Source organism: Pleuronectes platessa, chromosome 17 (assembly GCF_947347685.1).
Source record: "Pleuronectes platessa chromosome 17, fPlePla1.1, whole genome shotgun sequence".
NCBI classification, from domain to species: Eukaryota; Metazoa; Chordata; class Actinopteri; order Pleuronectiformes; family Pleuronectidae; genus Pleuronectes; species Pleuronectes platessa.
The window spans coordinates 12,243,944-12,270,695 of record NC_070642.1 but is presented as its reverse complement, the minus strand read 5'-3'; the positions used below and the strand labels follow the sequence as shown (position 1 = coordinate 12,270,695).

Sequence of the window (26,752 nt, the reverse complement as noted above, 5' to 3'; positions counted from 1 at the left end):
TAAATAACAATAAAGCTCTGTGTTGTTCTTCTGCTGATGTGTCTCCTGATAGTCGGTTCATCCATCGCAGCATCTTTTTTTATTTACCTTATGCTCTCTCAAGTCTTCATCTTTTGAGCTTTCATTTCATTAATTTCCTGCAGCACTGGAGCTGACACCAGCTCAATATGGACCAGGAGGTCCGAAGGGGGGGGGGGGGGGTCTTCCTCCTCTCTGTGTTAGGGCCTTTTTTCTTTATCCAGCTGCGTGGTCAGCAGCATGGGTCAGCTTGTGTGCCTGTACGGACTGAACTCCGTCTAGACACCACTTTTAGGCATGTTTCTGATATCTACTCTGCTGCTGGGAGAGTGTGTGCTTTCTTGTGTGTGTGACTCATTTCCCCCAGCTGGTCCTTTGGGCCCAGGCAGAGTTTTCTTTGGCCAGTTCTCAACAAAGAAAGGATGAACTCTCCTGTAACTTCAGCGTATGCATTCCTGCCAAGACGCTCGCTGACAGTTTTTTATTATCTGTAACACGCACATTTAATCATCAGGGGGTTATTATGATATAGGAAGAATCAATATGAAGCTTGATCACTTTAACTACATGTAATGCTTGTGGGTTGGTGTGTTTGTGATCATAAAATGACCCTAATGTCCGACCTTTATCGTTCCAGTGCACCAGATGTAGCTTGGGGAAAAGATGCAGTGTAAAGTCACACGGTGTAATTGTGGTTGTGATGTCTGTCTTTAAATCACATCCAGCGCCCTGTGCAAGATTTTAGTCACTCAGACTGCACCATGATGAATTCCATCCGTCTAAGGGAGTAGCCGTTAACACTGACACTCAGCAACAGCAATGATAAAGGGATAGTCTGCACACTAACTAGCTACTTTAAGTAAGACTCGCTTACTCACCTATAATAGTGTCTTACAGCACTTTGCCCATATTTTGTTTATTCAGTAAATATCAAGTCGGCTTAGCTGAGCACACTTTGTTGAAACAGCCGATTAACTGTGACAACACTGCTTAGCTTAAGTTTTTTGCTTAGCATCACAGCTGTATCAATCTTATCTCAGTGAGAAATCAAATAAGCCTATCCCCAAACACAGCAAACAGTTCCTTTATGCAAAGACGTGGCCCATTAGCTCTTAAAATATCAGAAACGAGTGGAAAGAAAACCTGATTTTTTTCAATAATCTCAGCCAAGTCAAAGGAGAAGTAAAGATAACAGCAGCATTATTAGAAAGATGGTATGACTCATTTTCCCCTGCTCCTTTTTCTCTTCTCACACATCTCAGATTTATTGCCCTTTCCCCCTCCTCATAATCCTGCTCTTTCCGTCACTCCATCCTAAACTTCTACACTTTCTCTCCGTCTCTTAACTTCACGTATTCTGTCTCTATGCTCGACAAACTTTCTTCCAGCTGGCGGCACACGACGAGTGGCCAGGTGCAGAGACATGAGCGAGGAGGCAACAGAGAGTAAATAAAAAGACGGACAGTTTTTATCTTGGCTTTGTACTTCACTGTGTCATAGAGCTTGATTCGTTCCTTTCCAACCATAATACTGAGTGGAAAGCTTCTCCCTCAGCACTGAACTAATGAGAATATTCATCCTCAACCCGCTGCCTTGTGACCTTTCTGATAACGTGGCCTTGGGACGCTCCGGTACCTCTAGCTGCAGCAATGAATCACCGAACGCATGTAAATACAGCTTGAGCTGCTGTAAATCAGAGGCCTTTAGATCATGATTGAAATTCGGCTTCATTTCCAAGGTTTATTTGGAGAGAAATATTTGTGAGATGAAGCGATTAGGAAAAGTCTCAAGAAGCCAGTGAGTACACACCCACTGGCTTCTTGAGACTTTTCCTGTATACTTGTTTGGTTCGTTGTTGATATTCAGACTCGGAGCGATTTGCTCAAGAGTCCTAGCAACAGCCAGGTATGTCAGTGCCCTACAAAATATACCACAAAGTCACAAAATACGATTACAACATGTTGTGTTGGCTTCAAGCAGGTGCCACTAAAAGATGACACATATGACATATGATTAATGGGGACATATGTAAGTTTTTGCTATTGTTACCTGGCGTTGATTGGTATTAACATATGAATATTTACCCATCTAGAATCTGCAAATTCAGTGTCAAACCTATTTTCTTTATTCGCCATATCCATCCACCATCTCTTGCATTGGAACGTAACACCAAAACCAACTCCTTTTTCGGCCTAATTTCGGAAAAAGGGGAGGAAGTGGAGATGCATCTTCAATCTGCATACACAATCTCTAAGTTCCTCCACTCAGGACATAGTCTAGTGTTTTTGAATGTGATGCACAGTGCACATGTACATGAATTTATACCTGTGCATGTGGGCTTCCTTTAGAGCTACAGTACATGCATGCTCCATCTAACTAAGACTATTACACCTGTTCATTTGTTATGGAAACTAAAGTATAAATGTCCAACTATTCTGTAACTGAAAGTTCAGTGGCTAAGACTAAATCCGCTGATGAACCCTCTTATTTTTATAGTAGACTGTAAAAAGATGCATATTTAAATGTCTGACAGGCTTAAAGAAAGAAAAGAAACAGAAAAAGGCCTGAGTTAAAGTTTGCATTAGTCTGAAATAGTCCAGATAACAGAAACTTGCCAACTCCCTGTGAAAGCTGAAATGTCTCTGTTCAGTGATATCCAGGTTGAGTTCCTCAGTGATACAAAACAGACTTACCTCATTCATTTCAGACTGATACAAACAAATCAACCAAAGCTCTGAAATGAATTAAGAACATCAGCGTTATGGATAATTTGAGCTGACTGTGTTTTTCTGCCTTCTGCAGCCTCAGTGGAGGATTTACTCTTCATGCCAAGGGAAGGGCTGTGCTCTAGAAATAGGTCTATGTGTTTTGGCAAGTAAAGATCCCAATTGTCAGAGTACAGTTGTGTTTCGGTACAAACTGGGGTGGAACAGTTCTCTGATGGGGACTGGAAATCCTCTATACCAGTTCTATATATTGTAGATTGAAGGGTGTTACAACAACAATGTAATAACAAACCACATATTATTACCATTGTTAGCAGGAAGCAGGATTATGCTTTTGCTCCTGTCTGTGCTGTGCATGTACAAAATGTTTGTGTGAAGGTAAATAATTCATAATCCTAGGAATGTCATCATTGTGACATCACTATGACATCATAGCGTGTGGCAATACATTAACTTTAGCAACCAATAGGATTAGAGAAAACCAATAAGCAACCAATTATTTGTCTTCATATGTAAAAAATGCTGATCATTATGAAAAAGCATTATATCAATATGTATGATATTTAATAATACTGTAATAATAAAAACAAAGCCTGCAGTTAATGGCAACTTAGTCAATGGCTGATGTGAAAAGAATGTGTGTTACATATAAACAGATATTAAAGGATTGATGACTTCATTGAATTATGTTGTCTGCTTTATCCAGCAGGGATATAGCAACATGTTCTAATGTACAGTAAAATCTAAGTAAACTTACAGTTACTTGAATGACTTAATAACGTGTACACATTTACAATACGTTTTGTAAACCTTGTACACAATCCAGTGGTCTTTATGTATATTTGTCCACTTTCACCGTGATAATGAATCTAATGTGACAGTGAAACTCACACCGGAATTATTTCAGGAACCTTTAAGTCAAAACTACAGACTGTGATTACATGTGATGAGGTTTAATGTGCAGAGCCATAAGTCAACACAATAATAAAAAAAGTTCTGATAAACACCGCACGCCACAGGCGGAGAGGCGGTGGACTAGTGAAACTTGGACTATGGGCAGAAATGGTCTCTGGTTCATCTCTGGTTCGACTCCACGGAGAAACAACAAAAAGACGAACCTGGATTGATCTGTCCAAAAATCCAAGAGGATTCCCCCTATCCTGTCTAGTGCCCCTGAGCAAGGCACCTTACTACCCCAACATCTGCTCCCTGGGAGCCATACATGGTCGCTCACTGCTCTGTGTGTCCTGCACCAGGTGGGTCAAAAGCAGAGGTTAAATTTCCCTACTTGCATGAGTGTGCCTGTGCATGTGTTTGGGACAAACAAATGCATCTTAATCTTAATCTTAATCTTAAACGCTTGTGCCGATTGTCATCAGCCATCCCTCCAACATAACTGCTCTGCTGTTAGTCCAAATCAAAACAAATGTGTGTGTGTGTGTGTCTGTGGAAGTCTGTGTTCGTGGGACGTGGATATCTGTCCTGTTGCTTAATGTGCATGTTTCTGTCCTCTTTTCCAGTGCGTGTGTGTGGTCCAGCGTACTTTTCTGTTTACAGATCCTCTGCTGTGATAAGAGACACTTGCTTGTGCTGTTGTTATGTTTACTCCTCTGTCACTGAACACTCCACATCACCAGTCTGACTTAGACCACCATGTGTTGGAGACCTGTAATTCTTGCCTGAACCTGGACACTGATAGCTGGGTCCACAGTTCCTTCAGAAAAAAAGAAGGTTTAAGACTGAAGTGAGCAAGATCTGTGAATCTTTGATCTTTATCTAAAGAATTTACCAACTTACACGTTTTTTAATCTGATTAACACTTTCCCTTTTTAGCACGTAAGCTATACTGTGACTCTTGCTTGTCATTAAAGCGGGGAGCTCTTCAGTCAACAGCAGAGCCATGAAACTATTAATGTATTGGAGATTGTTTGATTAATTGCTACAGAAGGATTTTCATTAGCTGTAAACTGCTGCCTGCACAGATCAGAACACTGACTCCAGTCGAAACCATCTATGGCACTGCAGCAGCATTAAACAAAACCGAATTATATCAGCTTTATCTATAATCTTTCATCCTTCCATCCATCATATGACTTCTAAGACTATTTTAATCTACACTCTGTTATGTGGTGGTATAAGTATGTACAGTAACAAACTTTTATAGATTTTCAGACTGGGGTAGTTTTCCATGTTTTGTTGTAATATGTTAATATGTTAATATTTAATAAAGGTTAATCCTAGTCAATATGTCAATGCCGCAGATCCATAAGCATAGATTTTCTCAACTGGCATGCACAGAGCTCTGTCTTCAACCCCATCAAGCACCATTGGGATGAACTGGAAAGCAGAAGATCACACCATCGGTGGTGGACCTCGCTGTTATACGAGTGTTATGACTGAAAGGGGTTGAACCTCTGTGACCTAGTTATGAAATATTAAGGAGAGGAGGTTGTTATAGAATCAAACACAGCAGTAATATTAATGTGTCTGCATACTTTTGGCCATGTGTGGTATATCTCTCTCCTCCACCTTGTGTTACTGCTCTGTGAGCGATGACCAGTATGTAATGAATGAGGACTGGAGTGATGGATGATCTACTAACTCCTGCCCTGGTAACATTCTAAAATAATTGAAACCATATTTTCCCGTTCTGGTGCAATTACAACATTTTACATCTTGGAAAATAAAATATGTGTATTATATTGGGATCTGTAGTGAATGTGTTCAATAAGTTGAATATAATGGGGAAAAAATTAACTGGTACAGGCTTGACTTGCTCCTGACATCTGGGATAAAAACCAGTTGCTTTTGGTTCTTGGCTTTTTGGACACAGGATACAGGCCAGTGTTTCTCTTGGACTTGAACTTTTGCGAAACTAAATATCTTCTCCAGGGTGGAGTGCAGTATAAGATGTGATTATAAGCTTGATTATGAGGAATCAGTACCTGAAAAGTGATCACAGGGTAAACTAGCATCAGGTTGAATTAGAGCTCCCTTTGCTGCACAATAATCTCAGTTCAGACACAACGCCCCTGGAGCTGGTGAAGCCCTAAGTGGAAGGGTGGTGGTAGTTGAAGAAACACACACACACTGAAGTTACTTCTGTTTCTTTTCCAGAGCAAGGAGGATGACACTCATGTTGCAATGAACTATTTCAGTGAAATGCTGTGGAAACGTTAAGATTTATCGACAGTCATTTTGTGTTTTCATGCATATTTAATCAACTGGGTTGTTGTAGAACTGGCACACGTAGAAGTAACAATGACGTGTTTACCAGCAAGACTCCATTGTGGTGATTATGCATACTTTGAGTGCTGCACGATCACATTAACTTGCAAGTAAATAAATAAATAAATCCAATTTGAGTGAAAAGTGATCCTCTTTTCTCATTTTTTGTCCTTTTTGGCATCCCCTCCACTCTTTGTGTTCTGCGCTATTGTCCGACTGTGCCGGGCCCTGACAGCCTCTTTAAATAAGAGCTATCCACTGTTCTGGGACCGCACTCAGTCATGTGAGATAGTGGAAGACAGTTTGGCAAGGTGAGGATGTCAAGCTGAATCCATAATGGCACAGTAATAAATCATCCTTCTCTCCACTATATGTTTTTCTTTTCTATCTTTATCATCCGTCCTCACATCTGGATCCATGCAAATATGGAAAAAGAAAGGTTTGGTTTGAAGCCAAGTTTCACAACACACGTACAACTCGTGGTACAGCCCAGGATTATGTCTTCTTTGACTTTTATTTCATGTTTATTAGCTAAATCTCTATCCTTGCCATGTCTCAGAACTCTTAAGTTTATAATGGACCCATTAAAAAGATTTAAGATTTAAATGGCAGGCACCACTTTATTTAATTGGACTATTGCATATTCATACTCTATTCTGGGCACTGAAGTCAACCAACCTGATGCTTCTAGATGTCCAGATATCTAGTCACAGAAATAAAGGCCTTTGCAGTGCAATTTCCACTGATCTGTAATCTTTAATGTATTAGAACTTTTGCATTTTCCATTTATTCTCTGTTTTTAATTTGATTTTAGTTTATATTTTAACACCAGTTCAGCACTTTGGTTGACTTTGGCTTTTTTAAATACAAATACATCTTCTGATTACCAAACACAAAATGATGCCATCGAAATGGTAAGGGAATTTTTCCAGTCTCATTGACCATTCAAGGCGCTTTAGAGCACAAGTCACATTTACTCATTCACCCACATATCCATGCAGCACTTCTATTCCCAGTGTTGTTACTGTCACAGTAATTCATACACTCTCTACAAAGCCATGGAGAGCTAATTGGGGTTAAGCCTCTTGCCCAAGGACATTTCGGAAAGCACACTGGAGTTACCGGGTATCGAACTGCTGATCTTCTGGTTCGTGGATGACCCTCTCCATGGGCACAGCCGCCCAAGACAATGCAGATGTTCAAGCTTAACCTTTTCCCTTGGACTGAAAATCGCAATATTGAATGGTTTTTAGCTTACCAGCTTTTTTAGCTATTGTCAACTTTACCATTATATTCAGCTTGAAATTAAACCACGACAACATGGCCAAAGTCAATTGAGAAGACTGATGAATCAGTTCAAATGAGATCGGACAAATTTAACGAGGCAGAATCAAAGTAGGAGGAGAGAACAATTTTCCGTGTGCTTCACTCTGCTGACACCTAAACTGTAGCCGGCACGAAGATTCTTGGGAAGAATAACACTGAATAGGAATAACATGCAGCTGCTGATCCTAATCTGGCTTTTTGCTCATTCCCATGATTGGGTTTCACAAGAGCCCCCTTAGCCAGTTGGCCGGAGTTTCTGCAACTCTGTTCTGCCTCAGAGTGACCCAGTATCGCACATATTGATGAGCTGTCTCTGCTTTAATTGTTCTGGAGCCTCAGAGATGACCCAATTACTCTGTGAGTGATGACCAGACTAAGAGTTAAAAATCAGGGGGGGGGGGGGGTCATTGAGTTGCATTCAATCAGCTCCTGCACATAGAGGCAACATGCTGAGGTCATCAAGTACTTACTGTTGATGAAAGATATTACATCTGATGGAACTTTAGCCCACCACAGAGATGTGTAGACACCAGTGCAAACACTTAAAATCGACCTTATGTGTCTCCAAACAGGAAAGGACGTGATTATAAACACATAGCAATTATCTATGAGGCAACAGCGAAGTTGATGCCCGTTGGAATCCTGTTCCATAAATTCTTTTGATAAAACACATTCCAGCAAGGAATGTTTGGAGCAACGGAGAAAGACACATTTGAAAATCTCATCAGGGAATCCATGCGATCAGTGGAAGCCACATGAATTGAATTGAATATGACTGAAAATTACAATTGTACAATACACACTTTGAAATGCAAAATAATGTTTCAAACATGCAAGCATGAGAAGCTGCAGAGCTGATCAAGAGCTGAGGTAAATTTGTTATTATTATATTCAAGCAATAGTTCTGCCATTCTGGATTAGCATTATCACTGCTACGATAGCTGATAGAATGTGTGTCATGTTAGCTAGTTACGGCTCGTGTCATCTAATAATACTAATAATACATGGCATTTTCAAAGCTCTCAAAGACGCTTTTCATAGTGAAGGATAACATAAGGAAACAAATCAATATATTCTCTAAAACAACGAATAGGATAAGAATGAGGTATACTAAGAAAAAAAATGAATACAAATATGTAGTGGGGGATGGGGGGGTTATCTGGGGAAGGCAAGTCTGAAGAGGTGAGTTTTGAGGGCCTTTTTGGTGGTGAGCTGTGTAGTGGCATTTTTGATGTTGGGTGGTAATGAGTTTGACAGAGAGGGGGTGGCGACTGAAAGCGTCCTTTCACCCCAGGTTCTCCTAGGGCCTGTATTTCCTCAGAGAGAATTCGGTTATGTCCTCATAAACCTCGAAACTGCGGCTGCATGTGGTTGAAAGCAAAATAAACAGAGAAAATAATCGTTCACCACGTTTTCATCATAAATGCTTGCAACACTTCCTGAAACCCATTTCAAAATAAAAACAATCCAGCGTTTCTATTGACTGAATCCATTCGTTTAAATAATGTTTTTATTTTGAAATATTTGTCGGGAGCAGAAAATGAGCTTCATGTTCTGGTATTTAAAGTACTGGTATTTATTTTAGTACATAGGACTACTTTTATACTAGAAAAGTCATTTTTAGGGCCATTTTCAAAGCATAATGCTGGCAGTAGCTGCCCTGCTGCAGAACATATTCCTGAACTTAAAAGCTAAATATTGTACATTGAACAGATTCTGTTAACATGCATAGTTTAAATTGAACAGATATGCTGTAAAAACTCATGTGAATATTGTGCATTGAATAGATTCAATTGAATAACTGTTACTTCCTGCCTCTGCCTGCCGATCTAACCCTTATACAGTATATTCTTTTGAAACAGGTTGCACATCTATGGCTGTCTGCGGGACCAAGTATGGGCATGAATACATAATCTTGAAGTACACATAAACTCATTTGCCACTTAAAATTTGTCTATAATTTCGTTGTCTTATTTACAGTCAGGATTTTTTTTTCATTTGTTTATAGGCTACATATAAGTAAAGAAACACAATTGACTGTTTTTCCAGATGACAATGCAACACCCAGAGTGGAGCACAAGACCATGGCTGAACAGGATGTGCAGTACTCCCAGAGAGATGTTGGGAACTCAATGTGCCGAACCTCTCACCGAGACTCTTCTAAGGACCACAGCTTTCGCTTTGCTGTGTACTGGCTCGTCACTTCCTGCTTTTCACTCAGTGGCTGACCACCGTGAACCTTTCTACAATGGAACCTTTCGGCTTGATCCATCAGACCAGCTCCTGTTGACTTTGATGAAGTTAGCGCTTAATCTGCCCCAGGACGACTTGGCTAAGAGGTTTACTGGGTCTCAGAGCGTCGTTGAGCTACAGGATTGACCTAATGGAAGAAAATCTGAGGCAATACATTCAGTGGCGTCCACGGGTACTATCTGTGTCACCATGCCCCAGTGCTTTGAAGAACAGTACCCAGACACAACTGGTATCATCAACTGCTCTGAAGCCTCCCTTCAAAAGGCCTGCAGCCACCAGTAAGCCCAGAACACCATCACACACCTGTTGGTTATTGCCCCCATTTGGCCTAATACTGTTCATTTCCATATTTGCATATGGAGGTAAGAGTAGGGACAAATTCCTGAACTCTGACCCTGGAGTTTTGGGAATACCTGGGTCTATAGGAGATGAGGTCGAATGAGGCCGTGTTTTGGATGCTTTTTTAAATTTACACTATTTACTGATTTACTGTCTGGAATGAAAGACACAAGCAAGTTGGCCAAAGAGAAAAAGTTAGACAAAGTGCAAAATGGCAAGCAAAGTTGAGAGCTGTGGAAGGAGAGCCCTTTCCTGTGAGGTAAATGGGGAAAGCTGTGGTATGTGACATCAGGCTTGGATGGGAGCAGCTGGCTGGATGCTGCATGTGAGGTGCTGACGTGGTCCTCCTCTTAGACTTGAGTTAGCAATTTTATTTAAGGATTCTTCATCATCTGTCCACATCTGCTCCAAATGTTTTGTTTATGCTCTCCAACCCCCTTCTTACTCACCCTCCCTAACTCATCATCGCTCCGTGCAGTCTTCACTCCCTTCCTCCTGCAGAACCTCAATTATACACCAGACAGTATTTTTATCTTTCATCTCTCCTTCATTTCCCTCTGCACTGCTGTTCTGCGCGGTGGGAGCGAGGGAAGAACACCTCCCCCCAAATCACCTCTCACTGGGGTCGTGCTCAAAAGAAGAAGAAAAGACGCCGAGACAGACAAGCAGAGGAGAGCAGCTCCACCCTGAAGCTTTCATGATAGATCAAAGTGCCAAATGACTGATCATCATGCAAAATGACTGCCACATCACCTGCAGCCTGCAGCTCGCACAGTGGATGGATCTCCTACAAGATCTCGCCATTGAAATATTTTGGAGCACGACACATCTCCCTAAAATCAACTGATCTGAGCACTACGCTGTAACATGTTGATCCTGCAGATTCACTGCAGTTACAAAGAAGGTGTGGCTGCATGTGTGTGTTTGTTGTGCGTTGAATTCTTTATCGTGGTGTTACTGAGGCGGCAGAGTGTGTTATCTCACTTGTGAAAGTAGATAAGATGTTGCAGATGCTTTAAAAAGGAAGTGCAGCGGAAATGTATGTGGTCTACTCTGTTGTTTACGTGTTTCTGAGGAGGGTATATGATCAAATACACACTCTCACACACACACACACTCACACACACACACAAACACAGAGCAGAAGTTCCTACTTTAGTTTCCTTTAAGATCATAAATCACGTGCAGAGTCAAAACAAAGCTGAAATGGAGCATTTGCAACTACAGTCACACCTGCCATCTGCCTAACAGACAAGAAACAGAACTGAACTGGTGCCAGGGCGAAATGGTGGTGCTGACAAAGAGCTACAATAAAGGATACAAATATTGTTAAGAGTGTTAATTTGCTCTGACACAAACTTCATCCGTCTTGCAACTGTAATGACTTTGATTTCCCATAGCACATAAATATGTCTAATATATGTAATGTCAGCTTTATCTCAAACAGAACAGGGGCTCAGTCTCACCATGAATCACCCTTCAAGTGTAACGTGTGGAGAAATGCTTTGAATGATTGATGACCAATATGGCAGATTTTGTCATTGTGCATTTGTGTAATAAACGCCTTCTATATCCTTCAGCTTTTGAAAACAGGATCATAACCCATCGCATTAAAGGATAAGATAACCTCAGTTGGCTCTGGGGTGACACTGCTTTTACGTCACAGCTGTACAAATATGTGTTGACATTGACTAGCGTGTGGGAAATGAGAGAGAGGCGAAATTGAGTGTGTGCAAGTTCGGTTTGAGCAGCATGAAAAGAGCGCCATCTAGCGAGATGTCAAAATATGTTTCAACGGAGTCACTGATAAGTTTCAGGTCAGTACCAGTAGAACGTGGGCTGTTTGCTCTCAACCAGCAGGGGGCACCGTGGTGTTCCTTGCCGTGTGAATGTGACCTTAGTTGGAACTACTGAGGGGTTTTCCATGTTCTCTATGAAACTGGAAGAAAGGCTTTTGACAAGGAAGGAGGAATTCAAAAAATATAAAAAAACAGGCTCCAGAGACATGAAGTAAGTTTCTTTGGTGTTTGCGCTGTGGTTCCCAGCCTCGTGGGCTTGAGATCCTTTAAATCAAAGCAATGTGCACTTGTCTTTAACCATTTGCAAGGTGAACATGAAGGCCCGGATTGAACTCCTCTATTTGTTTTGTGGTAATTTCATTATAATAAATGCAACACGTAGACACCAAACTGAAATAATGTATTTACACTTTAGAAATAACAGGGTCACAAATTACCCAGTTTGGGCTTATTTCATAATATAATGTTAACTTTACCGAGTATGGGTTGTAAACTGCTTATTTTTTATTTTATTACTCTGACAAATGTAAATAGTTGTCATACGTATTTTGACCCTTTTGTTATTACGGCTATCTTAAAACTGTTATAAATAAATAATAAAATAAAAAGGTTTTGACTCTGTGATGGACACAATAAGCACAACAACTTTTTCCTAAATATTGTCTCTGTTTTCGGTAAATTATTTGAAAACAACATATATGTATTCTAAACAATAACCTTTTTTTAACATATTACAACACTACACATTACTCATAGATAAGGAACATGTATATCTATTATATATGCATATAATACATATCATATTATTTAGCAAAATGTCAAATTAACTAAATAGCCTCTAACCTGTTGATGTTGTGTAAAGTTGACTAACTGGTGTGTTGTTATTCTGACTCACACTGGGTCAACTTTGACCGAATGACTTTTTTGGTGTGTAATGAAATGTTGATTCTGGACAACCAAGTGAAACAGAGCCTCAGACGAGTAATGAAGCAGATTATCAGATCAGTTACTAATATTGTGCTTAACTTGTATTTTTCCTAACACTTTTAATTAAATCAGAACACGTGGCTCAGATTTTGGGCCCAACTGAGGTGCAGGACCCAAAGCAGTTGCTGGAAATCCCCTAGTTACTTTGTTATGCAGATCAATGTTGATCCCTGCAAATTAAACTTTGTAAGGGCCTTAAACTGCAAGTTGGTAATCAATGGTTTGTTGGGTTTATCAAACTCGGTCTCTGTTTCAGGCTTATTTCAGTTTTTGTACAGAGGAGACATGATTGTGGATGTTTGCATCTGCATGTCTGTTGTCACACCACACATGCATATCAATGTGGCCTCGACATCTCTGACCACGGTATCAGATAGGAAGCTGAGTCACAGATCGGGTGATTAACTTCCTGTTTATTTTGTTAGAACAGTGTGTTGCTCTCAGTCATGACAGGTCAGGAAGGTAGAACAGTTTGTTAAAATAACAAGGAACGTGTTGACTTACAGAACAGGAGGACTGGATGAATCTCTGGGACTTCATTAACAGACTGAGTTCAGTTCAGTCCACGGAGGGTTCTTATAAAAATGTCTGTGTTGGTCAATGATCGACGACTTGTAAACATCAATTATAGGTTTATGATATTTGCATGGAACCTTTGATAAACATTTCATATTGACAGTGTGTGTCTGCACGTGTGGTTCATGTTTGAGTTATAACCAACGATGAGTTTTTTCCTGTTACCACAACCCTGCACATGTTTGATCTCAATTCCACTGTTCTGTATTCATTTCATAACAACAGTCCTTTATAATTTATATTTGCCATGAACATACTGATACCAGGAAGAGGTTCTAGGAGCGCTGCAGCATGGCTTACAGTGCAGGGCACGTCAGCGGATCTCATTAGTGGCTGTGCAAGAGTTTAGTGGGGGCTTACACTATTGCACTCGTCAAGGTTGACTGGGAAGGTTGATTGAAGACACAGTTGAAGTTTTACTCTGCCTGGATACAGCGCCGCCGGCTCCACCTTGAGCTTCACAACTGCATGTATTGATTGCAGGCTATGTGTCAAAGCTCCACGGGCTGGAGTCATGCAGACAATGTGAATTTCCTGCACAGAACCGGGAAAAGAAGGATGGTAATTTCTTGCAGCTGATTCCAGAGTGATTGTGCAAGATCACGAGTTCAACAGTTTATTGTGGGCATGACGAATAAATACAATTATTTCTGAGATGCTACACATGTTGGTTCTCAGCAGACAGACAACAACACAAAACAACTGAGGACAATGTGTTCCCGACAGACCCTGATTATGACATGTATATATATATATATATATATATATGCATGAAAATTATATATTTTTTTCTGTTTGCTTTAAAGGGAATACAGAAGATGTATTAAACAGACTTCAGTGTTCTGTTATTCAGGAGTTAGAAAATAGAGATATCTAGTCATGCCAATATCAAAACTGTCCGTGCAACCACCAGGTCGAACAAGCGGCAACAATCAAGGCACAATTTTCAATCCAGCTAGGCAAGCATTCAATGCTAAGTCTACCTAGCTGCTTTATTCACAAGTCATAGCAACCTGGTGAAGAGCAATATAGTTTTTTCCATAAAGCGACCCAATACTTCTTACAACAAAATGCTATGACTCAGGCTAAATCTTAAAGCCATATTGCCAAATTTAACCAGCTAATGTAAGCATCTTCCTCACACATCACATGGACTTTAAAAACGTAATTTAGCTGGATTGTGGTTGGACATGACAAACAAAACCAAACACAGTGAACAAGGCCCAAACTTCCGCTTGCCAAACAGCTGATGCTAATGTCGACCGCGTCTTCATTTACAAGTCGTAGCAACCTGATGACGACACCAATGATATATTTTCCATAAAGTGGCTGTGACTAATTGTTTAACCAGGTAAAATCAGCATCTTCCAAATGTATCAGATAGACTGTGAAAACACAAATTAGCTCATGTTAGCATGAATGTTGTTAGACATGGTGTGTTTATGGTAACTGTCCATTGCACCAAAAAACAACTCATATGATTTTAATTAAAATTGTCATGGTATATTCTCCCCTACAGCAACATTGTGTGTAAATATGTGTTAATATGTGTCATTTTTGTCAAAAAGAGGGTTTACATTCTCAGTTTACAATGAACATCTCCTTTGCTCCCCGGTCTAAACCAGAGGCGTTAAATGGTAGAAGGGCCAAATGAGAGGTGCATGTTGGGACAACCCAATATCAAAGGTGGATTTTTTCCTACTAATATAAATCCAAAGAATAAAAATTGTAAACCACGTTAAGAGAGTGAGGCGGATAAAGGTACAGAGGAGGAGAGTGGAGGCCCGTTCAGCTAACGGACTCACTGTAATCTCTTAATCAACTTCCACATGTAGGAATGGCGGTAAGGGGGATTGTAGAGAGGATGAGCAAAAAAGGGGAAGTGCAGATGAATGCATGATTGATAGTGAAGTTTGCAGGCTGCCCAAATACGTCTGACTTTCTGAATGAAGCCCGTGGTTTTTGCTTGCTCTATAAATGGAGGGAGATGGCCACAAAGAAAACACACAAGAGCTCCATGCTAAATAAAAATACGCAACAGTCATGGGCATTGTGCACGTTAATGCAAAAAAATGAAGTGATGGACGTATTCTAACACACAAATTTGCGTCTATATGTGACGATTGGTGCGGCAGCCTGACAAAAGGTCTGTCGGACAATCCCCTCGCCAGCCCTCTGATGTCGTCACTCATTTGATACCAGGCCGGTGTCATCCACTTCACAGGTCAGAGATCAGGTAAGTCACTGCTTCATGGTAAGTATCCACGGCCGTAAGCCTGACACTGAGCCGTTTGGTGAATGGGGAAAGTGACAGGTGTGGCTGACCTGCTGCCTTGTATGAACCTCTGGAGCTGCATGGTCTGCGATCAGGAAATGTCAAAAATGATGTCTGTAACTCGAATGAAAGTTTCAAGTTCTCATTGCAATCCTCACATTATTAAGACGTTTAACAGACATTTGAGTCAAACTTGACGTAAGTTTAGAACATGTGGAATAATAGATCATTGATCTGGACTCAGGATGTGATAACATGCTGAAAGTACACTGTGCATATGAACTTCAGGAGAATAGATGCTTCATGGTAAACACATATTTATCTGCAGGATGTCAAAGGTCGTCCAACTGTTATCAGGTTACGTCCCGGATGTTGGCACGAATCCATTTTGTAACTCTTTATGAATCCTTACACAACATCTTCATTGGCAGTTCAACGCTCTCAAAGTCGAAATCATTGCCGAGATATTATCCTTTAAATTTTGCTTATTGCTAAAACTATGTGGCTATGTTAACCCAATGTTTCACAGATATGAAGCAAGACCATGTGAAAACAGCTCCCACGCACTACATATATATCCCATCTATACTGATTATTTACAGTGAAGCTGAAGGCCTCATGACATATAATGAAATGACACAGTAAATGTATGGAAAAGCATGTGATGTCTGCGCGCACATGTTCAAGTGCTTGACAGATATAGTCATGAGATACAGCACATATGTTTTCACCTATAGCCAGACATCACAGGTTAAAAAACATGATAATTTGTGAAGGCTTCTTCAGGAATAACTCTTCCGTTTGGTTGCACTGCAATTCAGTCACCAGCTTACTCAAATATTTATAAGACATTTGTTTGAGGCTTGTGTTTTATAAAGTTAAAAAAGCTTAGTCTGTTACTAGAAAAGTTCTGATATAGAGACCAGCATCGGACACGGAGGAAAATCCTGGGTCTGGCGTCATCAAGTATACGCAAATCTATCTATCCATCCAAGTTTTACTTTCACCAACAAAAAACTGTCATTTTCTGACACCGGAAATCCCTTTGTCTTCTCCCCTCGAAATAGAAGAAGTGATTTCCAAAGTGTAGCATTTACCTCAAGTAAAATGGTGACATTTACTATATGCAAGATGTCAGTTGATATAGGTGGCAGTGGCCCCATTGTTGCCAATTACACCACTAACGATAAGCCACAACAATGATAGCAATCATCACTTCCACACAGGGTACCAGGCAGATCCGCAAAGTCCAGTTTCAGAAAAGAAATATCGCAACATCTGTACTTGTTTCACGCACATACGTTTGACTGTTTCCTTGTGAGTTGCATATAACACTACCTCCAAATGGCAGAGGCAGTGCATAGTCGACAGAGATGCGAATGTGCATGCATGAGTCCCTTCCCTCATGTCTGTGTGTGTGTCTGCAGGAACGTGTGTCACTGCATATACAGGGTAATCTGCGGTAAGCTGGTTTATGGGCTCGTCTGCAGTGACGCAGATATGCATGTACGTGCCAAGCACTACACATATAGATCCTACGCGGCAGCTAACCCGAGCAGAACCTGTGGCCTATACCCTACATATTGACAGACAGCTTACTGTGCAGGCTGCATATCAGAGGCGTTAAGTGAGCTGTAAAATCCCACCCTTAAATTGATCATTAAGCACACATGAGCTTTTAAAGAGCTATACATACCAGTTGTGTACTCAGAACAAAGGTTTATTGGAATTTTGCTGCAGTGTTATACAGACTGAAGAGATGCAACAGTCATATATGCCTGCAGGGCCAAATGATGAGCGGGTGAAAAACCACCCCTAGAGGGCGTTGGGGTTATGTGCAGAGCCTTCCTCAGACTCACTTGTGAATTATGAGGCTCCCGAGAATCTTAAATATAAGATTTAAGTAATTATTGGTCTTTGTAGCATTTATTTTAATGTTATCCAGAGTGAATTGTATGTATCTTAGTTCTCAGTATTCATAACACAACACCTACATCATACCATTCCTAGTGTTAAACCATGACTCTGCCTAGTAAAAACACTTCTTCACTCCATACTATTGGAAACTTGTTGATTCAGGCCTCTAAAGTCGACTCAAATAAGCTGCAAACTGTTGGATCAGTTGTTTAGTAGGTTTCCGTATTGATCCCACAGGATACAAGGGGGTTTAGAGGCTGGCTGCATATCTGGAGTAATAGAGGTGTTGACTCAAGTGGTGTTGGAGAACAAGGGGGTGCAGGAGAAGTCAACTCCGGGCGAAGGGGGGGCTTTTTGGTCAAGTGTCAGCCTTGAACACAACTGTTCTCTGTGAGTTTTCTGTCTGTTCTCCTGCGCCGCCCATTCTCCAGACACGCCTCAGTCTCCGGGCTCGCAGCCACTCAAAGTCTGCATAGGAAGTGGCAGAAGCTATTAGGAGGTGTGGACTGTCAGTCACACCGACCCGCCCCCGTGCGCCTCGCAGACTGCACGCACCACGACTTCTCTAGCAGCTGCGGAGTTGGATCTCTGTGACATCGCGCAGCTATTACAAGAGGAGAAACGGCAAAAATGTGAAGGAGCTGCAGCCGTCCACCGCTTTCTGGAAGTAGGTGTGCAGCTGACAGCCAGTCGGCGTTGCGTAAAAGTTGCCCTTGGCTGTGTGGTACGTGCGTAAAAGTGAGCCAAAGAGGAAAGAAGTAAATATTCGAAACGCTTTCCTTCTGATGTGATGGATGGGTCAGTGAGTCTTTGGCATGTTGTGAAAAGCTGATGTTGTGGTGAACAATCGCTTGAGGGTGGACATAGAACGGAGCGCAGCGCGCAGCGGGGCGGCAGATGCTGGGCTAAGCTCGAGAATTTACTTTGTATTGTGCGTAGGAGAAGTAGGACAAGCATAACGCCGCCCAGATACTTCTCCTTCGTCATGCGTAAAGAGACACTCTCCTCGCCCAACATATTGATGTTATGATCCAGTTCAGTCTCAACGATTCTTTTCTACAGGACGGCAGGTAGTGCAAAGTTCTGTGGTTCGCATCCCTCTCGATCAGCATGGACGAGCCCGCTGCGGCCAACAGCGGCTCGGACGGGGACAGCGTCAGCCTCAGTGTGCTCAACTGGGAGCAAGTGCAGCGGCTGGACAACATCCTGACCGGCTCCATCCCCATCCACGGCCGCTGGAGCTTCCCGACGCTGGAGGTGAAGCCGAGAGATATCGTCAAGGTGGTCCGGAGCCGCATGGAGGAGAGGCGGATCCATGTCCGGGAGGTGCGCCTCAACGGCTCCGCTGCCAGCTACGTCCTGCATGAGGACAGCGGGCTGGGCTGGAAAGATCTGGACTTGATATTCTGCGCTGACCTGAAAGGAGAGATGGAGTTTCAGATAGTGAAAGATATAGTCCTGGACTCTCTTCTAGACTTCTTGCCAGAGGGAGTGAATAAGGAGAAGATCACACCAGTGACCTTAAAGGTAACGTATTAGGTTGTTACCTGTACTGATCGTATTACTTGCATAGCAGAATTTTACATTTTGCCTCTAACCTTTCCAGGCTTTCAAACCTTCCAGGAAAGTTTGCTGTATACTTAAGTTTTCCAAATTTCTCTCATTTCCATCCACACTCATGTAATTACAGATCTTTCACTGCTGAAGTTATGTGCACCTCCCACTTAATGGTCACATTTACTGTTTGCATATTCTCTCCTTTGCGATTTGACAAGATTTATATCTTCCACAAATACACCCCAACCAACACAGATATGAGCCGTACAATAGTAAAAAGGTTAGTTTCAAAGAGGATTCTGTCTAATCCAATTGGAGTCGGATCCACATTAATCAGCCGGCCCTCAGTTACCTGGATACAACAGACTACCCAGGCTACTAATGGCCCACCAGCAGATGTGATCAGCAAAACATCATGAGCTACCGACCAAATCCTTACCCATCCATTATACCAACATTTTATCATGGTGAAAAAAACACTTATGTCCAGTTGTTGATCCCACTCAAACTAAGAAAGCTTTTCCAGATGTAAGTGTCCAGATGATCTGCTTGTAAGACCCAATATTTGTTAACCTATTACCATGAAAGCAAACAGGTCTAATGAGCACGTTTAGTGTAATTTTCAGAGGAAATAGGCAGAAGTGCTGAGAGGAAGGAAAACAGGGGGGTGGAGTTAACAGACACAGAGAAAGGAGTGGGTGACTGAGTTGGGTGTTCTTTGCAGAAACATGGCTAAGTCAAGAAATGAAATAATTCAGGTTCGGTTTTGCTTGTTATTTGCTCTTATTATGCTGCAGTGACTTCATGGAAATTAAGTGATATATTAGTATAGAGAGTAGAACAAAACTACATAAGAAGAGTAAATCTTGTTTTACCAGGGATTCAAGTATCTTTTGTGCAAAATTTCCCCTCATTGATTCACATATTTAAACATTCAAAACCATGAGATGCACATATCGGTGATTTGAATCTGACTCTTCATTTTGGGGTTTTCAGGAGGCCTATGTGCAAAAGATGGTGAAGGTGTGCAATGACTCAGACCGCTGGAGTCTCATCTCCCTCTCCAACAACCGTGGCAAGAACGTGGAGCTCAAGTTTGTGGACTCCCTTCGACGGCAGTTTGAGTTCAGCGTGGACTCCTTCCAGATCCGGCTGGACTCGCTCCTCCTCTTCTACGAGTGCTCAGAGCACCCAATGGCCGCCACCTTCCACCCCACAATCCTCGGGGAGAGTGTCTACGGCGACTTCCCCACCGCCCTCGATCACCTGCGTAAGCGCCTCATCTGCACGCGGAGTCCCGAGGAGATCCGAGGAGGGGGCTTGCTGAAGTACTGCCACCTCCTGGTGCGGGGTTTCCGTGCAGCCTCAGAGAGCGAGATGAAACTGCTGCAGCGCTACATGTGCTCGCGCTTCTTCATAGACTTTCCCGACGTGAGCGAGCAGAGGAGGAAGCTGGAGTCCTACCTGCAGAACCACTTTGTGGACCTGGAGGACAGGAAGTATGACTACCTGGCCACGCTGTACGACGTGGTGCAGGAGAGCACCGTGTGCCTGATGGGCCACGAGAGGCGCCAGACGCTCAGCCTCATCTCGTCATTGGCGCTGCGGGTCCTGGCCGAGCAGAATGCCATTCCCAACGCCGCCAACGTCACCTGCTTCTATCAGCCTGCCCCTTACGTCTGCGATGGCAACTTCAGCAACTATTATGTAGCTCAGATTCAGCCTGTCTACGCCTGTCCACCCTCGCCTACGCATCATCCGTATCTTACCCCTTCACAGCATCCCATGTACGCCAGCTGGTTGCCCTGTAACTAAACCTCGTGAGCATCTATCCTTTATTGTGTAGCTGGTGGACCACATGCCCAATCAAAAGGGATAAATTATGTTTGTATCTCTTCCTTAAGATGGGAAACTAAGGGAAATGAGAGAGGGAATGCTGGAGACAAATTTAAACAGACATTAGGGCGCAGTTAAAAGAAGAGAATAAAGGGAAGAAGGGAAGGCAGCGGGCCAGAGAAAGGCTTTTTCCCTGGAGTACGCTGCAACAGCATGAAGGAGCTGAGCACACAATGAGAGATGACAGAGGCTGACCATCAGCTTCATGGTTCTTTCATCAGGGCTAAGATCGATTTGGTGGAAAAGGCCGCAAGTCGAGCTCAGCCTCAGAGTCATCGACACCCTGGATATAAAGATATTTTCCTCCTGCGAACTCAAAATAGACAGAAACACAAACCAGACCCTCACTTTTACAGGCGGCAGCCATGGAGAGGAACAGACACGCACACGAGGCATTGAAGATATTGAACATGATGCAATGAAGATATTGATTCTTGATCCAACAACAGCGACCATTTGACCTTTTGACATGTGCCCTGCTCTGTGTGTGGGTGTATGTGGGATGGGGGAGGAGGGCGGACCATGCAAAAAAGAGGAACGATACTGTTTACAAATCCAAAGATCTACTTCGACACTCGAGTTCTGTCTGAACCGAAAAAAAACAACAACAAAACAATGCATGCTTCATTCCTGTACAGGGATAAGTTTCTTTAAGTGCCTCGACAAAGCCTAAAGGGAAGGGATATTTTTTGTGGTTGCCGAGTTGTCTCAGTGACGAGCGGCGATGACACCTGATAAAGATGAATGTATCGTGAGAGTTTACCAATAGCTGAGTAGCCTAAGGGTCTCTTACACTGAGAAATGTATCTTCCTCAACTTTATTTTCTTTTTTGACAACGTTTTCGCTAAAGCCTGCTCTTATCTGCGGTCCTGCTGGACGAACGCACATCCTGATTACCAAAGAGGAAGTCACAATGTAATCTCATCATCTGTAGAAAGAAGGGGCGGGAGGGTGGAGGGGGATGTTTAGTGCGGGGAAGGGGGGGAGGGATGAAAAGTGCTTGTTAAAGTAAATTAGATCGTACTTGTGGGAGAAACAGTTTCGTCACCGGAGAGAATAAACTGCCCTTTTCTGTTGCAACATGAAACGGACCCGTGCACAGCCTGACAGCCAATCATGCAACTTATCCCAGAGAGAAGTTTTAAGTCATTCTTAAAAGGTGTAAATCAGCATGCACATACACACGCTACATGCTGAAATGTTGACATACAGAAGGTTAAAATGCTAATTAATAAATCCCTTTGAAATATGCAACTCAGCCTTTATTAAAGGTGCCCTGTGGAGTTCAGATGAGTAGAGAACCACATCAAGTTATGTTTTAGCCTCAACGTCAGACAAAACTTTGATATTTTAAAACATGCATTGTTTTACAAACCCACTTTTGCGTAAATACGCCCTGTTTGATTCAATATGTGCATGTGCGTATTTGGAGAATGGCACAATACAAATGAAATGGGAACGCACTTGTCAAAAACATTGCTCCATAGCGCTACTAGTGGTCAAAAGCTCTACAGGACACCTTAACATTTTCAAATGCATCTTGAACAGAAAGTAAATTAGACGTGCAACTTATTTGAAATGCATATTGAAACAGTGCTAAGTAGTTTACAGAGGAAAGGTTTAATAAAATCGAAACAATACAAATATTGTCCCATCTTTTTAAATCAAATATATAGAATGGTAAATTTCTCGATACTCTGTGTACAAAGGCATTTTGATATTCACTGTAATAGAAAAAAAATGATTGCTTTCCATGTATACAAGCTGTTTTGGGACATGGATCTCCTGTACTGGCGTTTGCAAATATCTGCAGAGTTGGGAAGTTATGCTAATGTTTGTTTGTCAAACACACATTAGTGGTTAAGGGGTGGAGGTTGGATTGTGTGCGTTTCAGCAATGTACAAGTATTAAACCTGTCCAAGACCCAGCAGATACAAAAGCTTCACATGTGTAAGGAAGCACAATCACATTGATAATTGAGTGGCAATAAATTGAGCCAGGATTTTTCTCAGCTTTAAAAGTGCAAGAGACAAAGCATGTTCAATCACAGCTCCTATTTTTCTATCGATCTCTATTCTTGTACAGTTTGTGTTTGGCTGGTTGTAGCAGGCAGATTCAAAAGCTGTGTCATTGAGTAAAATATTATTTTTCTTTTCTTCGTGGTGTGGGGAACATTTGTGTTTTTCTCTGTGTGAGGCGGAGCAGCGCAGTGGACACTGTGTTTAAATTGAGATGCAGATTTGACTTTGTGCTCTGAACTGTTTCATATGTTTTTGTTTTTCTGTTGCTCCAAAGAGATTGTGTCACAGTTGTATACGTGTGTTTTTAACTGCCATCCTGTTTGGACATGGAAATAATGATCTGATTATTGTGTTGCAAAGTTTTTTGACTTGATAATTAAAAACAAAAAAGACCTTCAGACAGCTGTTCTTCCCTTTATTGTTTTCTTTTTCCTCATCATTGTCACACTCACCCTACATGCTGTTTCCTGGATGCTTCACCTCACTGGATCTCGGTCTATATGATGTAAAGAGCTCTGGCATTTAGATCAGGTCGCCGGTCGCTGGCAGACAGACGGAAGTTTTATCGGGTCAACGTCCTGAGGTGCCCGCGCAATCCCAGAGGGCAGGAGAGCTGCTGCCAGCGAGTGACAGCTGAACGTGACGGATTTCCCCTCTAAGAGACGTCAACATCCGCCAGAGACCGTCATCGCGTGCTTTGCCAGACCTCATTAACCAAAAGTGAACTTGGACAACAGGTATATTGTGCATAAATGCACACACCTTACTACCAGTTGAGCACTGGTCTCCAGGGACTCATGGTAATGGGCTGAGCAGACTGACTGCCGGTCTGGATCACTCTTAACCCCCGCAGGCCTCAGCCTCCAGATGTCACTTTCCCTGCCGACACTGAGAATAAATATTTTACTCAGTCTCTCTCTCTCATAATCTCTTTCATCTCTTTCTTCGCTCCATCACCCTTCTCTTCATCTTTAACCTCATTCCAAAAAAAACAGATTTTAATAAACTTATTGATGAGTGAAGAGGTTTTTTTTGTCACTCGTATCTGTGCTGACAGTGAATACACTGGTTCATAACATCTACGTTCTTTGACTTTTTGATTTCCTTTTGTCTCTGCCCACATGGTGAATTAAAGCAGAGAGAAAGAGAGAGAGAAAGAGAGAGAGAGAGAGAGAGAGAGAGAGAGAGAGAGAGAGAGAGAGAGAGAGAGAGAGAGCGAGAGAGAGAGCGAGAGAGAGAGAGATATATGCGACAGAGAGGAGAACAGGGCCAGTGTTATCCCCTGTTAAGAGGGAGAGAGTGGACACTAAATATAGCCCCCCCCCCCCCCCCCCCCCCAGGCCACTGTAAGGACATTAACCCATCTGCAGAAAGCTGATTAGCCTCCCTCTATAAGCATGTACTCAGTGCTCTGGTGTGTCTACTGTCGAGAGATTTACCGGCTATTGTACTGTAACACATACCTCCCCCATCTCCCTTTTAGGTCAGTCTCGCTGGAAAGGACACAAAAAAAAGAAGAAAATTCAGTCCACTTCCGTATCAAGGGCTTAGGAAGGGAACTGAGAGCAAGGGATTGAGTTGTGTTGCACAACAAGGTGAAGAGCTAACCCAATAACTCCGGCAGCTTAGGACGTGTGCTACTATGGTGCTTTAAAGTAATAATGTCTGACCAGGTGGGATGAGTCGGGGAAGTGTGTCACTGCAGTTTTTACGGGTGTCCCAGACAGAGAACATCTTAGAAACAGAACCATCTAATTCAATTAAAAGGTCCTGGAACAACGTGATTCTCAAAAGGACTTAAAATACAAGATAATTGTATGTTATGCATGTTTTAGTGTATTTGACTGTTTTCAGTATTAATTCATCCTAAATATAACAAACGTATAACATAACACAAGCTTAGCTTTTCACACGAGTGAAAACGGGAACTCCAGCTATGAGCTTCCTAGACAGAACCCCTTTATTTCTTAACAGTTAAATGCATCAGCACAACAATGATCTTGTTGCTTTAGTTTTAACCTCTCCTATCTTGTCATCTAAAGCTCAGCAAGAAGGCGTAAAGGGATAGTTCACCCTAAATTGAAAATTAACAAAAGACTTTTGGAGTTTCAGGGGTAAACAGTGTTGCAGCCAAATCCAATTAATTCAATTCAATACAATTGAAGAAATGAGTGAACTATCTTCAGACTCAAAAAAACAACAGAAAGAAAACATAACATACCCCAATACTGCTCTTGTGGTGTCATTCGAGTGTCCAGAATCCCCAACATTCAAAATTTCGACTTGAAACGAGGTCGTTTACACCATGTTTTAAGCCTATATGTCCGTGGATCAGACGGAAAGGCTAACGTCCACTAACTTAGCCACTTCTGGTGGACTCTTAGGCTTAAAACGTGGTGGAAATTACCCTGTTTCGAATCAAGTATAAATGCCGCGGCTTGCGGACACTTGGATGACACCATACGAGGAGTACGGAGGCATGTTGTGTTTTTTCTGTTGTTTTCTTAAGTCTGAAATAGGTCACTAATTTCTTCGGTTGTATCGGATTCGGCTGTTTACCCCTGAAACTCCAAAAGTGTTTAGTGGACTCCAACACTTCACCCACAGCTCCATCGGCATAGTGTTGAGTAGATAATGAGTGCCATCCCTTGAAGCGTATTTACCATAAATTGCTTTATGAAGTCATAACCCACATTGATTGTCTCTCATTACTCAATATTTTCAGAATGCATGTGTGAGGCAGGAAACCGTGGGGATCCCACATCTGTTAAAAAACTCAAAGCGATGGACTGCCTTCGGAGATGAGACTTTTAGCAAAACACCACAGCTATGACTTTAAGAAGAGCCATCAAAGGAATGTAGAAAATAAAGATCCCTTTCTTATTCGTATGTTCAAAGAAGTGCTGACGGGTTTATTTACTGCAGATTTACTTATTTCACCACGATACTATGTGTTTTGTTCTAGCTTTTCAGACATGCGTGGAGAGACAAGACAGACAGCCCGTGATAAGGAATCTGCATTTTACTGAGGACTCTGTTGAGGCCAGAGAATTAGAAATAGTGAATCAGTTCTATATTTTAAAACCTCAATTAAAAGGTAAGAACTCAAAGGATATACCTTTCTAAATGAAACGATGTTATCATATCGTTGGCCACCCCGAAGAAGCTTATTAATGTGTCTGAGATCTGAAGGAGTTGTGTGAAAAACAAGCGACAAACAAACTTGACATAATATATGACAATTCTCCATTAAAATATCACCAAACAACTTGACTCATGTTTGCTCATGTGTGAATTTGTGTCAGATTTTCATCGGCAATGGTGGTGAAGGCAACAACTCTCATGCTGCCACGCTGCTTCACGGCAGCATGGGTTTCATTTTTGTTTGTCTTAAAAGAAGAAATGAATTAGCAAGTTACTGCAACACACATTTGCGATGCTTTCATTTTCTTGTGTTTAGAAGACATGTGGATCACGTGGTCGTATCTTCACAGGCTAAGGTCAGATGGAGTCACATCACTGCTGCCGTCTTTAATTGAATTGGGCTTCACGACAACAGGAAATGAATAACATCAAAAAGTCCTCCAGTGACTTGTAAAACTCTGAAAGGATGGGTGTAACGCTGAAAAGAGGTTTTCATTTGTGCTGAGTGACTAAGGTTCACAACAACAACTTCACTTTGTTCAGCTCTTGTTTTGAAGCAGCAGGTATAGTTCAGGTGCAGGATTTAACAGAAACAAAGGCAATAATAAATAAATATAAGATAATAATATGTATGAAGAATATCTAATCTAAAATAACCACAATGATTAACACGTTATTATTATCTTTGG

General features: G+C 41.9%; 1 protein-coding gene across 1 annotated transcript; it reads left to right on the top strand.

Moving 5' to 3' along the window:
- Positions 1-17,920: 17,920 nt before the first annotated feature.
- On the top strand, positions 17,921-23,317 carry LOC128460162 (terminal nucleotidyltransferase 5A). Its single transcript, XM_053445227.1, has 3 exons — positions 17,921-18,111; positions 18,507-18,971; positions 19,998-23,317. The coding sequence occupies exons 2-3, from the start codon at positions 18,555-18,557 to the stop codon at positions 20,814-20,816; spliced, it is 1,236 nt and encodes a 411-aa protein (XP_053301202.1). The 5' UTR covers positions 17,921-18,111; positions 18,507-18,554; the 3' UTR covers positions 20,817-23,317.
- Positions 23,318-26,752: the final 3,435 nt, after the last annotated feature.

What these genes read in the sequence shown, in the direction of transcription:
- LOC128460162 (XM_053445227.1), top strand. Translation starts at nt 18,555, where the DNA reads ATGGACGAGCCCGCTGCGGCCAACAGCGGCTCGGACGGGGACAGCGTC. An exon ending in TCACACCAGTGACCTTAAAG is followed by an intron (nt 18,972 to 19,997) that starts GTAACGTATTAG and finishes TGGGGTTTTCAG; the next exon opens with GAGGCCTATGTGCAAAAGAT.